The following is a 15,455-nucleotide window of genomic DNA, read 5'->3' on the forward strand; positions in this document are numbered from 1 at the left end:
TGTCACTCTGTTTGCAAACAATTCAAAATAAAAACAGAAAACTGCTATGCAATTCATTAATTCTGTAAAGTCTATAATTCTCTAAGTTTCTGTTCCCCAGAAGCTTGCCACACTTGAGTCACTCTTCAGAGATCCTGAGAACCCACTAATAATAGCTTACCTGTGCACACCGTCCTAGTTCTTTCCTGTCCAAATACTGAAATATATTGATGGCCAATTCATAAGGCAGTTGAATATCAAAGAAAGGCACATCATCCATTTCATTCTGAGGAGAAAAAAAGAAGAAATGAGCTTATAATTCTGACATGTGAAAATAATTCATACTTTTGAGTCCTTTAAATCACCAGAGATATTCTTAAGTGGCAACAAGAGAGATGGGGGAAGTTTCCCAGGAGGGACCTGAAGCGGACACCAGTCATTCTCAAGTATCTGGCCCGGCACACCCACTCTCCTCCTGTGCACCTGCAAAAGCCACAAGTCCACTGCCCATCATGTTCCAGGAAGGAGCAGCAGGGGTACTTTCACCCTGGAGTACAACCACTGCAGCAAGGGGCAAAGTCTATGAAAAACCTCCTACTACTAAGAAGGGGTGAGCAAAGAGTGGCCAAGAAAGTGAGTCTGGAAATCGGGGAGGCTACTGCATCCCTCAGAACAGCCACACTGCTCCATCATACTGGGAGTGAGCGCCACGCTGTAGAAACGCTGACCGGGTGGCTATTTTCGTGGGCAAGGAGCAGAGCGGCAAGTGTGAGCGAGAGGTTAGCCTGCAAAGGCTCTGGTTCACTCAGGAACCAATGTAGACAAGGCAGGTCCTCCCTGTCACTTATCCTTACACAGAAATGCGAGCTCACCTGCCTCAGAGAAGCAACTAGAGAGGAGGCAGCAGCGTCAGCTGAAGGATAAGGCTACCATGTCCATCCTGGGCGCCCAAAGGAATACGAGGGTGAAACCAAAGAGCCAAGTGTGCGTGCATGCCACTGCTCACAGTGGTGTGCAGCTAAGCTCGCAAAGCCGTGCTCTTGATCCCAACCCAATTCACCCAGTGAGCTCTGGCTGAGTGCTAGTTGCAAGTATGGTTGGTTCACCACTCGATTCAACGGTGTGACATGCTGAGAGGCCGCGGCTCAAAACAGAGAAGCACCTCAGCATTGTTAAGGGAGGGTGAGCACTGACTTGGGCCCTTCCAAGAGTCAGGGTAAGGACTATTCTGGAATCGTGTTTCTGGTTTTGTTTTGTTTTTCTTTTTCTTTTTTTGTTTTTCCGAGGTAGGGTCTCACTCCAGCTTGGGCTGATCTGGAATTCACTATGTAGTCTCAGAGTAGCCTTGAACTCATGACTATCTTGATCATCCTACCTCCACCACCACGCTGGCTTAGGATCGCGTTTTTTACTCATGGAGGCATCTCAGGGAAACAGGAGATGTGGTGTTCAAGTGCAAAATCGCACAAGGGCAAAAAAGGATGGGGGGAGTAAGAGCTGACCTTCTCTGTAGGCAAGGAAGGAACACAATGGGAAATGTTAAGTCAGGGAGAAATGATGGCTCTGCAGAGGGTGGAACAGAAAAAGTCTGTAAGGGCAACTAGCAGGCATGGGGTCCTTGCCTAAAAAAACAATGGAAAGTCACTGGTTTAATGTCAGGTAAGGTCCCTCCCACAACTGACTAACCTCACTCATCATGAAAAGGCACCACTTGCAGCCAGAGGCACTGCAGGCCAGGGAAGCAGAGGCAAGGGGCGGTGCCCCCCAACCACACACACCCTGGGACGTGCCTCCACTTTCTCTTCTGGATGATTGTTGGCCACAGAGAAGCAAAAGGTCTATTTTACCACTTGGTAAAGAACTAAGAAAAAAACGTTCCTTGCCCCACTCAACCAAAGCCAAGGCAGGGAAAAGCAGGCACTTACATAAACTGCAATCTCATGACATGCCAGGCCTTGCCCTCTTTCAAAACACACTATGAACCAGGTTCTAGACTTGGCACAGCTCTGCTGAGGCACAAGATACCATCCTTGTCTTTATGCCGATGCAAGAGACACACAGAGTGTCCAGCTTTGGCCTATTCAATGAGTCTACTCTTCATGCTCACCTGGAAGACCTCACCTGTGGCAGCACAAGCCCACCCAACACTGACTGCCATTGTCCTCACGACCCAGCCACGTCTCTGGAAGGCGGCACAGCCTAAGGCTGCAAAGATTTCAACTGACACACCTGGTCTGCCACCTTACTAGCCAAGCGATTAGGCTAAATGTATGTAAAGCCCCTTGTCTGTGTAACAGGCCCAGCTGACTACCTAGCAAGTGGGCGTGTTAAAAGAATAAAGCGAGCTTGCGTGTGGCAAAAGCCAGAGAGCTTGGAAGCTAACAAAGGAAAACTGTAAGTCAAACTATAACTATACCAATGTGATTGTTCTTTAGAAAGTGAGGGCTTGCTCCTTGAAGAGGCACATATAGCCTGCAGGTTTATGCTCTAGAAGATCAATAAATTCATAATATAAAGCCGAGCGTGGTGGCACATGCCTTTAATCCCAGCACTCGGGAGGCAGAGATAGGAGGATCACTGTGAGTTTGAGGCCACCCTGAGACTACTGAGTGAATTTCAGGTCAGCCTGGGTTACAGTGAGGCCCCACCTCAAAAACCATAGAGAACCTTCTCTTTTCAGATGGCAGTGACCTTGGGAGGACTCAGAAGGAAATAAATGACAGGAGTGCTCAGCACTGCAATATCTCTACCACACCTTGCAAAGCTCAGGGTCTACTGCGGAAGAGGTGGCGGAAAGAACTTATGAGCCAAAGGAAGGGTAGGACTCCTTACAACAAGGGTAGGACTCCTTACAACGTGCTCCTCCAGACACAAAACGGCCTGGATATCCATGACCACATAGTGCCTGACACTACAAGACCATCATAATAGGAGGAAAAGATCATGACATCAAAATAAAAGAGACTGAGGGGGGAGGGGATATAATGGAGAGTGGAATTTCAAAGGGGAAAGGGGGGGAGGGAGGGCATTACCATGGGATATTGTTTACAATCATGGAATTTGTTAATAAAAAAAAAGAAGAAGAAATCACAATATTAACTCTTAAAACATAAGGAGAAGCATCTTTCTGACCATAGTCACTGTGGCTTTTAACGGTTTCATGGTATTTAGGAGATTGATTCTACCACTCTTAGTAACACCTGTAAGACATGGAAATCACATTTAAAAAAAAATATTTAGGGTCCCTCCTTAACTGCCCCCAAAATTCCAGAGGCAGAGCTCTTTCTCAGGGGTTCCTTGTACACATTAAATGCTGAGAACAAGAGCCTTAAACCATAGGCAGATATAAAAATCCTTCCCAGCCAAGGGGTAAACACACAACGGGGTCAAGTTACTCTGTTAATTTAAGGTCAGTGAATACTAGATTTTCCCAAAGTCTACTGGACTTACTCCAAAAATGCTGAGAGAAATTGTAAAAAGATCTGTCCCCAGAGAGGCTGATTCATGCGCCTATGTGCTAATGTAAGCCTGATTCTGAAAATGGACTGGTTTTGTGCCTTACTGTTAGAAACTTAATCTGCCTTCTCTTGTTTAATCGAAGAAGAGATAATTGCTAAGAGCCAAATCAGTACCAAGTGAAGAAACTGATGTAGGGTTTTGTTCCCAATATGTATCTCCAGAGCAAACAAACTGCGGGCGCTTGTGAGGCAGGGTTTGGGAGACTGAGAAAATCACCTGGGGTCCAAGTGAGAGATCTGCAAAAATGCCTCTGCTCAAGTGGGGCAGAGAGGAGGCTGGGGTCTGAGGGGTCATCTATCCCATAATGCAAAAGCTGAGCAGAGCACACCTCAGTTCCAGTTTCACCTGTGGCTTCTCTGAGAAGAAAATAAACTGACTGGAGGTAAAGTCTCACACTGTCACCTGTTTTGTCTTGAAATACATGCTTTACCTCTACAACCCCCACAGAAATGTCAGAAGTGGACTAAATGTGAGCCAAGGAGGCCTCCAAGCTGACTGGACAGGAGACTCTTCTTTCTGTTCTTTTGAATTTCCTAAATATTTCCATAAGCAAGTCACTCACTGTTTCAATAATTGATGTTCAAACCACTATGTGAATTCAGGGCCATGCCCAGTGCTGGGGGAGGGGAGGTGCTATTAGCGAATGTGTAAGAAATGGCCTGTGCATTCAAGGAACTAAAATCTTTTATAGAGATAAGTCACCCCCATATAAAGCAGAATAAATAAAGGAGACTACCAGAAGCAGCACAAATAGTCCCCTAAGGTATTCCATGGTTCATTAGTAAGTCAGCTATTTAGAACTTGGAAATCATTGCTCAAAAAAATAGATGCTATAAAGAGAGGTTAGGTTCCCAAGCAGTCCACAAAAAGCCAATTTATCTCTTCATATTGAACCTGATCCCAAGCTTCACTATGAGGAAGAACAAAAGGTATTCACTAAATATTTGCTGATTGTGTGCACAGATGACATAACATAACTGCAATGTGGCAGAATCCAACCAGCCCAGCCTAGAGCCTTGTATGCTGGAGATGCACAGTAAATACATACAAGCTGATCTAGAGACAGAGAGGCGGGGGGTGGGGGGAGGGTTGCGTGCGTGCGTGTACAACAAGAATAGAGGGCTGGAGAGATGGCTCCGTGGTTATGGTGTTTGCCTGCAAAGCCTAAGGACTAGAGTTTGATCCCCTAGTACCCATGTAAAGCTAGATGCACAAGGAGGCGCATGCGTCTGAAGGATGTTTTCAGTGGCTAGAGGCCCTGGTGCACCCATTCTCTCCATATATACATCATATACATACATACACATCTGCTTCTCTCTTTTCTCAAATAAATAAATTAAAATATTTTTTCTAAAAAAGAACAGGCTCTGTAACTTTGAGACACATTCTCATTCATTACCTACTAGTATGTCTTTCCTGAGGACTATGCCAAAAAAAAAAAGGGAGCAGAAAAGACTAATCTAAACAACTAGGGGGCTTGGGGGGGGGGGGTCCCAGGAGGCTGGAAGAGACAGTAAAGGAAGACAGTGTGAAGCAAAACAGGACAGACTAGACCTGAGTCTACACTGGGGTCAGAGCCTTGAGACAGAGCAAGGACAGAAGAGAGGAGATGCTGTCAGAAGCCTCAGTCCCCGAAGCTTACAATCTATGGATGTGCATGTGTTTGGTCAAGAGTCCCAGATGTTACAAGAATAATTTCACAATCAAAGCTGGTGATAGCCAACTGTGGTGGCACACAACTTTAATCCCAGCACACGGGAAATGGAGGTGGTAGGATCACTGTGAGTTTGAGGCCAGACTGAGACTACAGAGTCCAGACCAGCCTGAGCTAGTGTGAGATCAGACCTTAAAATAACAAGTGCAAAAACAAATGTGTGGGGTTCTTAAATCAAAAAGGATGTAGGGGGCTGGAGAAATGGCTCAGCACTAAAGGCACTTGCCTGTAAAACCTTACAACTTGAGTTCAATTCCCCAGTACTCACATAAAGCCAGATGCACAAAAGGGGCACATGTATGTGGAGTTTGTTTGCAATGGCTAGAGGCCCTGGAACACCCGTTCTCTCTCTCTTCTCTCTACTTATAAATAAATAAAGTATTTTTTAAAAAAATAAAAAAGGATTCAAGGTCCAGAGAGATGGGTGTCAGTAAAGCATTTGCCATCAAGTATGAGGGCCTGAGTTCAGATATCTAGCACCCATGTAAATGCCCGATAGATGTGCTGGGCACCTATAATCCCAGTGCTCTGGGGACCCAGAGAGGGAGGGGATCCTTAGGTAAGCTGACTAGCTCGATTAGCCAAGTTGGGAAGCTCTGGGTTCAAATGAGAAGCCTGGGTCGGTAAATAAGGTAGAGGGCAATTGAACAAGATACTTGCCATCAACTTCTGGCCTTCACACCCACACATGCACCCAAACGCATGTAAAAACACACACACACACAAGAAAAAAAATTAGGAGGGCTAGAGAGATGGCTTAGTGGCTAAGGCACATGCCTGTAGAGCCTAAGGACCCAGTTCAATTCTCCAGGTCCCACATAAGCCAGATGTACATGGTAGCACATGCATCTGGAGCTCATTTGCAGTGGCTAGAGGCCCTGGCACTCCCATTCAACCCCCCCCCCCGCCTCTAATAAATAAATAAGTAAAAATAAAAATCTTAAATGTATTCTAAAAACAAATCAGGAAGTTTAAGAATGAAGTCAAGCACAGGGTCCTTCTGACCCTGTGGGGCTACTCATCTGCGCCCCTGCAAGGCCCGGGCCCGCAGCCCCCACGCCTCTGCAGGCTTGCTCACGTCCCTCCTTTGAGTCTTCTGTGAAATGTGACCTTCCAAGAAAAGCTTTACAGGACAGCACTACGGAAAATAGAGTCCTTACTCTGACACAGCACACCCCATTCCCTCTGTTGGCTTTTTCTCCATTGCATTTATTACCTGGCAGTTACCAGTCCACTGTCTGTGCCAGAGTGTAGGTTAGAAAAAGGCACAGTTTTTGTCTTGTTCGCTGCTATGTCCTCAAAGCCCAGAACAGTGCCTGGTACTGGGAAGTCACTTACTGAGCACTGTGGAGTGAAGGAGTGAATGAAGCCCACCCTGCTTCATGCACAACTTTCCAGTGAACATGTGACAAGTTCTTTTGGTACATATACACAGATCATTCCATATGCACCCAAGCAGAGGCCTGCTAATTCATTAGACACATTTGAAAACAGGGCTGGAGGGATGGCTCAGTGGTTAAGGTACTTGCCTGCAAAGCCTAACAACCAGGTTCAATTCCCCAGTACCCACAAAAAGTCAGATGCACAAAGTGATGCATGCATCTGGAGTTTGTTTGTAGCAGCTGGAGACCCTGGTATACCCTTTCTTTCTGTCTCTCTTTCTCTCTCTGCTTGCAAATGAATAAATATTTTCAAAAACATATTTGAGGGCTGGAAAGATGGCTTAGAGATTTAGGCACTTTTTGCAAAGCCTAAAGACCCATGTTCAACTATCTAGATCTCATGAGTAAGACACACACACATAAGGCCGCAAATACACCCAAGGTGGCACAGTTTGACTGCAGGGCTGGAGGCCCTGGTGCTCCAATTCTCCTCTCTCTCTCTTAAAGGCATGTGCAACAATGCCCAGCAAAAAATAAAATAAAATTTAAAAAAACCCACACATTTGAAAAATGAAGGAGACTAACAAGAAGGCTTCAATTAGGGAAGGGGAAACATTCAAGCTATAAAGATCAGGGAGAGTTAACATAGCAGTGAAATTTAAGCTGGACTTTAACAGGAAGGTAGAAGAAGGGGGCTCATTGCAGCTAAGCCAATGCATGAATTTACCACGCCAGGAGGTAACTGCCTACTCAGTGCAGGGTCTGGGTCTGAACTCCAGAGCCCAGACCCCCAACCAGGGCAGACCTTCCCCCAATATGAACATTCTTTCAGCTCCAGGAATCAAGAGGCCCTCAGAGGACAGAGGCAGAGTCCACACTGTCTGCGGCTGACTCCCCACCCCTAGCTGAACAGTAAGAATGGATAGGCTAGATGAGCAGGCGTGGGCACTGGACACAGTCTGGACAATCTCAACTTGTAATTGGCTCACACGACCCAGTATCAGTCAGGACTTGAACTAAAGCAGGAAGCAGATACCATGCTCAACCACAACACGAAGCAGACAGAATCTAAGGCTGAAGTTTCATCAAGTGGAGACAGCCTGCAGCAGTGGCCAAGGCCCACAGAGGGGAGGCGGCCTGTTACACGATGCAGTGCCTCCTGCGCTTCCATCTTGAGTCAGGTCTCCAGTGGGTGTCTGGGTGCTTGCTGCTCTGTGACCTGGAGACCTGATACATCACCTAAACAAACAGGGGACCCAAGCACCTGATGCTCACAACCACCAAGCTAAAGAAACATATTTGCCGTGACCCTTGTATGGCACCACTGTGCCCCTGGAAGCCCAGTTTGGGAGGGGATGAAAAAGAGACAGAAAGTACCCACTGCCTCTGCAGTTCTGACTAGCAGTGTGCCCTTTCTTCCACTGGCTTAACCCAACGCTACCAAGCGCCCATTTAGGTATTCCCAAGGCACCACCCCAAGCGAGGCTTTTAAGTGCTATGATTAAAAGTCTCCTAAGGGGGAAAAAAAAGTCTCCTAAGGGAAGAGCAGGCTCCAGAGAGGGCAGTGCTAACTTTCAACTTCAGCTGTCCTTGTCTGTCTCAGTTCCGGCAGCAGCATGGCCCTGAAGCCACGGCTCCCATATGCAGCAAAGCCATTCTTTCCTTGGACGCGGCCACTCTGGAACTAGTGCCCATGCTGAGGGGGAGAAGGCATGGAAACACAACGCATAACCTAGAACAGCAGGTGGGGGAGCTAGTCCAGGGCACTGAGGCCTGACCTTGTGACTCTGAGAAGGGCCAGCACTTAGTTGATCATTTATGGGAGATGAGATTCACAAAGCAGACAGAGAAAGTGAGAGACAGAATGAGAGAGTCACCATGCAGCCAGCCAAGCCCAAGAAGCAGAGCTGCCTGGGTGAGCACCAACCACCCTCAGGTGCATGTAAACCCAAGAACTGCACTCGGCCCACACTACCATCAGGTGCACGTGGACCTGGACTGTCCACACCCGGCCCACACTACCATCAGGTGCACGTGGACCTGGACTGTCCACACTTGGCCCACACTACCATCAGGTGCACGTGGACCTGGACTGTCCACACTCGGCCCATACTGCCCTCAGATGCATGTGACCCTGGACTGTCCACACTCGGCCCATTCTACCCTCAGATGCATGTGACCCTGGACTGTCCACACTCGGCCCATTCTGCCCTCAGATGCATGTGACCCTGGACTGTCCACACTCGGCCGATACTGCCCTCAGGTGCATGTGGACCTGGACTGTCCACACTCGGCCCATACTACCCTTCCTGTAGAACAGCACACTAAGTAAATGGGATTGTTTTAAACCATGCTTCTGTATGATTTTTATGCAATAACCGAGACCCCACAAAGAATTACATATTTCCAATTTTAAAAATCAACCTAAAGTGCTAGACAGATGGCTCCGTGGTTAAGGGCACTTCCTGTGCAAGCATGAGGGAGGGCCAAAGGAGGCCTGGGACAGTTCAAGTTTGATCCCCAGAACCCACATAAACAGCTGGGCATAGCTGGGTGCATCTGTAACCCCAGTCTTGTAGGGAAACCCAAGAATCACTGGGGCTCACAAAAAAAATGGCAGGCAGGAGAGATGGCTTAGTGGTTAAGACACTTTTCTGTGAAGCCCAAGAACCCAGGTTTGATTCCCCAGTACCCTTGTAAGCCAGATGTACAAGGTAGTGCATGTATGAGGAGTTTGTTTGCAGTGGCTAGAGGCCCTGGGTGAGCCCATTCTCCCTCCCTCCCTTCCTCTCTCCCTCCCTTCCTCTCTCTCTCCCTCTCTCTCTCTCATACACACACACAAATTAATTAATTAATTAATTAAAAAATTTAAAAAATGGTAAGCTCTGAGATCAGGAAGTGACTGGCTCAAGTAGGATCAGGCAGAAAGTGATGGAAGGGGACACCTGACATTCCCCTTTGGCCACTGCGTCTGTGCACCTTACTACATGTGAGCATACGGGGTGCCACATGGGCTCATGCATACATGGAACACAGAGACCACATGACACTCACATACACACATGCACACGCATGTACACACACACACACACACACACACACACACACACACACACACATCTAAAGAACTTTCCCCACTAAGACCACATTCTTAGATGGCAACAACCAGCTGGCATGGGCAGCCCAGCCATGAAGTATTCTTCCAGCCTGTCACTGTCTATCATCTCACCCCGCAGGGAGCAATTCAGTCACTTTGTGCTGTCTCAGTTGGGTGTTGTTTTGTGGTAAAGAAGACAGTGAAATACTACAATCCACATTCTCAAGTCATATCTAAAGTGAGAAGATAGTATAAGTTCTTTGGAAAACTGATGCTACTTACACCAAGGCTGGCACTCATGACCCACAATTCTACTAATGGAGGAAAAGCTGAGAAAACATGTACATAAATCCCAACAAGATGTGTAAACTGTTCACAGCAGCACTACTCCTAATGGCCCCAAACTGGGCAAATAAACTGGTTTAAAAAAAACCCAAGGGATGGAGAAATGGCTTAGTGGTTAAGGCGCTTGCCTGCAAAGCCTAGGGACCCATGTTTGACTCTCCAGATCCCACATAAGCCAGAAGCACAAAGGGGAGGCAAGCGCAAGATCACACATGCCCACTAGGTAGTGCAAGCATCTCGAGTTCGACTGCAGTGGGTGAGACCCTGGCATGCCAATTCTCTCTCTGTTTCTTTCTCTCTTTTTTTTTTTTTTTAAAAAAAATAAATAAAAGCACCTAAGTCTGGGGAGACGGCTCAGTGGATAAAATACTGGCCACACTAGTGTGAGCTTGGATCTGCAGAGCCCATGTAAAGCCAGTGGCTGTGGAGGGTGTCTGTAAACCCCAGCATGTCTACACAGAAATGGAAGGCAGACACAGGAGAATTCCCAGGGAGCTCAGTGTCAAATAATCCTGGAGAACGCATCGTGAACAATGAGAGATCTGGCTTCAAACAAGGTAGAAGGATCCACATCAAGGTTGTCCCAACTGCCCAACATGCACCATGGCACCCACATATAACAAACACATACACACAACCATCCATCAACAACAGCACAAATGAATAAAATGCAGCATCAATTTCTCACACACAGTGTCCTACCCAAGAACCCAGACACAAGAGAAGTGCTGTGGAACTTCACACAGATGTGGTTCAAAACTGTGGTGTCTGCAATGAGGCAAGTGGCTCCTCGGGGTAGATTAGAACACGAGGGAGGGAAGTTCTGACAGACAGGAACTGGGATCTGAGGGCTGCTTGTGTTGTTCCTGTGCACTCTTGAAAATGAATACAGCTGTGCAGTTACAATCTGCACACTTCAAAGTGTGAGTAAGTGCTTTTAGACGATGTTCCACTGGTGAAAGCTCTCACAGCTCTCGTATCAGGCAACAAAGACTTCCTCCATGAACGTGGTATATTGTTGACAGTGAGCACACCAGGCACAGCAAAGTGTTCTGTTCAGACAACAGGTGAACTTTGTTTCTCCTGGCGAGTGTGTGCTCACGTCAATGAGTATGGACACACAGCGTCACTGTATGCATGTGGAAGGTCAGATGACAACATCCAGGTGTTGGTCCTCACTTTCCACCTCACTTGAGGCAGGATCTCTGTTCACCTGGCTAACTGGCCACAGCTTCTGGTGGATTCTCCTGTGTCTACCTTTCTTCTTGTCCTAGGTGTGCTGGCATTACAGATGCCTACAACAGTGCCCAGTTTGTTTGAATGTGGGTTCTAGGGACCCATGCTTGTATGGCAAATGTTTTATCACTGAGCCATCTCACCACCCCTAACATCATTTGAATAAAACTGAACAGTTGGAATTTAAAAAAAAAAAATGATTCTAACATGCTTAATATGGTTTTCACTATAAACAAATCATCACAAAGTATACTGAGTCTGGGCTGGGTGTGGTGCCACACACCTTTAATCCCAGCGCTTGGGAGGCAGAGGTAGTAGTATCGTCATGAGTTTCAAGGCCACCCTGACAATACAGAGTGAATGCAGGTCAGGCTGGACTAGAGCAAGACCTGACCTCGACAAACCAAAATAACAAATAAATAAAAGTACAGTGAGTCTGGAAGATTCACAAGGAAACACATGATAAACTGTGATCAAATACACAACAGCTGCCTTACTTCACTCACTGCATTACCTATGTGACCCATGGGCTCTGGGGATCACACACACTGACCACAGAAATCCAAGCTTCACTTCTCAGACTAAAGATACTGAACGGGCTTACTGTCCCCTAAAAAGCAAATTACTTTTCTAAGACTTAGCTACCCAAAAGCAAATTACTTTTCTAAGACATAACTACCCAAGAAGGATTGAAAATGGCCACTGGAAGGGGCAGCCAGGAGCACTGAAGATAATGTCTGACTAAAGAGTTTAGACAGCACCAAGAGCATGCCTTAATCAGGAAGGAGAGGCAGGATGGCAAAAACCCAGTCTGGAAAGAAACACCAACAAACTCACAAATAAAAAGAAGCACCAAGGAGATGGCAAGTGTATAATGAATTGCTACTGCTTTATTTAAAGCACTGTTATTGATGATTGAAAAGTTTGTTTGTTTAATTAGAGGCATGCCATGGTTGGATACTGTTCCCAGGAGATCCAGCAGTACCAAACACAGCGACTGTGAAAGGGCCGAGGAGCCCGCAGTGCACATTCCAGTGTGACACGGCAGGCTTTTCCCAGCTGCACAGGAAATGTAGGATTTTGTTGGTCTTACTCTAGTCCAGGCTGACCTGGAACTCACTCTGTAGCCCCAAGCTGTCCTTGAACTCACAGGGATCTTCCTACCTCAGCTTCTTGAGTGCAGGGACTGAAATTTAAGATTCTGTTAGGGCCTGGCTCTTCCCCCAAGGCAGACCCTTCCTTTTTTTTGGGAGGGGGGGACTTTCAAGGTAGGGTTTCACTCTAGCCCAGGTTGACCTGGAATTCACTATCTAGTCTCAGGCTGGCCTCAAACTCACAACCATCCTCCTACCTCTGCCTCCCAAGTGCTGCAATTAAAGGTGTGCGCTACCATGCCCACAGAACCTTCCTTCTGAAGACACCTGATTTACTGTTTTGAGATCAATGCCTGAGTGTTAGGAATGGAAAGTCTTGTTAATCAGGATGCAGGCTCCAACTGAAGTTGTACAGTAGAGAACAGTATCTCCAACTTGCTTGATTTTGTCCACCCATATGGTGTGGAGCTCCCTCCCCTGGCAACTGATCCAGCAGGTGTGGGGAGAATCAAGGAGACCTGAAGTGAAGCCAACTCAACTTTTTGCAAAAATCTAAATGCAATCCCCATAATTTGCCAGCTGAGCAAAATGCAGACAATATCTTCGAATCTTCTCTTTTACAAATGTACAAAGAGTTAACACTGAACTCAGAATTGTTGCTTTAGCATCCAGGCAGCACCTAAGACCCAGGTACTTGGTTTGAAAACTATTAATGTGCTGGGCATGGTGGCGCATGCCTTTAATCCCAGCACTCAGGAGGCAGAGGTAAGAGGATCGTCGCTGTGAGTTCAAGGCCAGTCTGACATTACATAGTGAATTTCAGGTCAACCTGGGCTAGAACAAAACTCTACATCCAAAAACAGAAAAAAAAATAGTAATATTAATAATGTGATCTTAATGAAAGTACACCTTAAATTACCCATTATTTCTTGAAACAAGTCTACCTACAGAATTATTCCCAAATGGAAAGCTATAAAAGTTTTCTTTGAGCCTAACTTAAATAAAACCACTGAAGCATAAGGCGGTCCTTTTGTAATTTCTAACAGGGTCTTGATTCTCCTAACTTGGTGAAGGGGCACTATGCAAGGACAAGAGGCTTCCAGCTTTTATCCAAAGGACACAAAAGACAGGAACCACCATCTTAAAGACACTGCTCAAAGGATTCTTCCTCCCCTTCGTCTTTGTTGTTGTTGATCTGGTTTTTTGTTGTTGTTTTTTTTTTTTTTTTTTTTTTTAGGTAGGGTCTTGCGCTAGCCCAGGCTGACCTGGAATTCACTCTGCAGTCTCAAGCTGGCCTCGAACTCTTGTGATTCTCCTACTTCAGCCTTCCAAGTGCTGGGATTACAGGCATGCACCAACCATGCCCGGCTCTTATTCATTTGTTTATTTTCTGAATACATGCAGCTAGTAAAATTAAGCAGCAGTCACAGTACACACACACACACACACACACACACACACAGAGAGAGAGAGAGAGAGAGAGACAGAGAGAGACAGAGAGAAAGGTGAACATTCATTTCTATTTCCTGGGCCCTCCCCTCTAAATCGAAATCTCCAACCTTTGTTTCAAGTTTACAGGAGTTTCTAGCACAGGACTGGTCAGACTTAAGACTGACTTCGTTTTTTTGTTTGTTTGTTTGTTTGTTTGTTTGTTTTTTATTGGTCCTGTGCCTAGCAGGATGCTAGCCAACGACCCCCTCTTAACCATGGCATGCACAGTATCCCGCGCACGCCCACCTACGTAAACACCCCCAACAGGTCAGATCCGGGGGTTGCACACAGCGCCGGGTTGAGACAGCACCCTGTGCATGCAGGAACTCGGGAGACGCGGAGTGAAAAGTTATCGTCCAACTCCAGGTAAGGGCCTCGGCGGGGCGGTGGGGATGGTGGGGGGCCGCGGGGAGACGACGACGACGATGGTGGCCACTCACCAGGTCCCGGATGAGCTGGTCCACCAGCGGCTCCGCGCCCCAGGCGCCCTCGCGGACCGGAGGGGAGCGGGAACGACTGGCCGCCTCCTGCCTCTCGGCCCGGCTGGCCCGCCCCGCCGCCGCCGCCGCCGTCACCGGGGGCCGCCCCGCGCCCTCCAGGAGGCCCTGCGCCAGCGCCAGGTACCCCGAGGCCTGCTCGCCGCGTCCCAAGGCCACTTCCGGCCGCCGCGGACGCCGCTCCGCAGCCTCGGGCCGCCGCCGCCTCCTCAGCGCCTGGGCCTGCGCCAGCTCCTCCTGCCAGCGCCGACGGAACTCCTCTAGGCTGTGGTCGTCCATGCTAATCGTCGCCGTCGTCCTCGTCGCCGCCGCGGGGGCCTCCCTAGTCTCCGCTGCCCAGCCAGGTGCCACGGGACAGTCCGTCCGCGGGAAGGGTCCGCCGCCGCGGCCGGAAATCACCCCGGAGCGCGGCTCTTAGGTTCCGGGTGGGAGGACGTGCCCCTGGCCACGCCCCCTCCCCGTGTCCCAGAGCGCTGGGGTCCGGTGCCCAGCAGCTCACCTTTACTGCTTAGGGCTTTTCCCAAGCTGGAACTGCACCAGGCACTTCTTCATCTCATCGATATCTATATATTAGCTTATCTATATCTATCTATCTATAAATAAATAAATATATATATATATATATAGAGAGAGAGAGAGAGAGAGACAGACAGACAGACAGACAGATATATATATATTTATATATATGGAGAGAAAGACAGCTTTGGTCTACTATGTCAGACGTTGAGAATTTGGTTTTGTTTGGTTTTGTTTTGTTCGAGGTAGGGTTTCACTCTAGCCCAAGCTGACCTGGAATTTACTATGTCATCTCAGGCTGGCCTCGAACTCACAGCGATCCTCCTACCTCTGACTCCAGAACGCCGGGAATAAAGGCGTGCGCCACCATGTCAGGCCAGACGTTGAGAATGTATCACCAAACACGCACACTTTTGTCCCTTTCTTAATCTTTTTTTTTTTTTTTTTTTTTTTGGTTTTTCGAGGTAAGGTTTTGCTCTAGCCCAGGCTGACCTGAAATTCACTATGGAGTCTCAGGGTGGCCTCGAACTCACGGCGATCCTCCTACCTCTGCTTCCCAAGTGCTGGGATTATAGGCATCCGCCA

At 47.6% G+C, this 15,455-nt stretch overlaps 1 protein-coding gene across 1 annotated transcript in view; it reads right to left on the reverse strand.

The window, feature by feature from the left end:
• Window positions 1-14,723, reverse strand: part of Fbxw8 (F-box and WD repeat domain containing 8) — a 120,975-nt gene extending 106,252 nt beyond the window's left edge. Inside the window, exons 1-2 of the mRNA XM_045132304.1 lie at window positions 14,298-14,723; window positions 161-265 (exon numbers count right to left, since the gene is read on the reverse strand). Of these exons, the coding sequence (XP_044988239.1) occupies window positions 161-265; window positions 14,298-14,633 (441 nt within the window). The 5' untranslated portion in view covers window positions 14,634-14,723. The remainder of the gene's footprint in view (window positions 1-160; window positions 266-14,297) is intronic.
• Between the last annotated feature and the right edge of the window lie 732 nt (window positions 14,724-15,455).

The sequence above is a fragment of the Jaculus jaculus genome, chromosome 13, assembly GCF_020740685.1.
Source record: "Jaculus jaculus isolate mJacJac1 chromosome 13, mJacJac1.mat.Y.cur, whole genome shotgun sequence".
Taxonomy (NCBI): Eukaryota; Metazoa; Chordata; class Mammalia; order Rodentia; family Dipodidae; genus Jaculus; species Jaculus jaculus.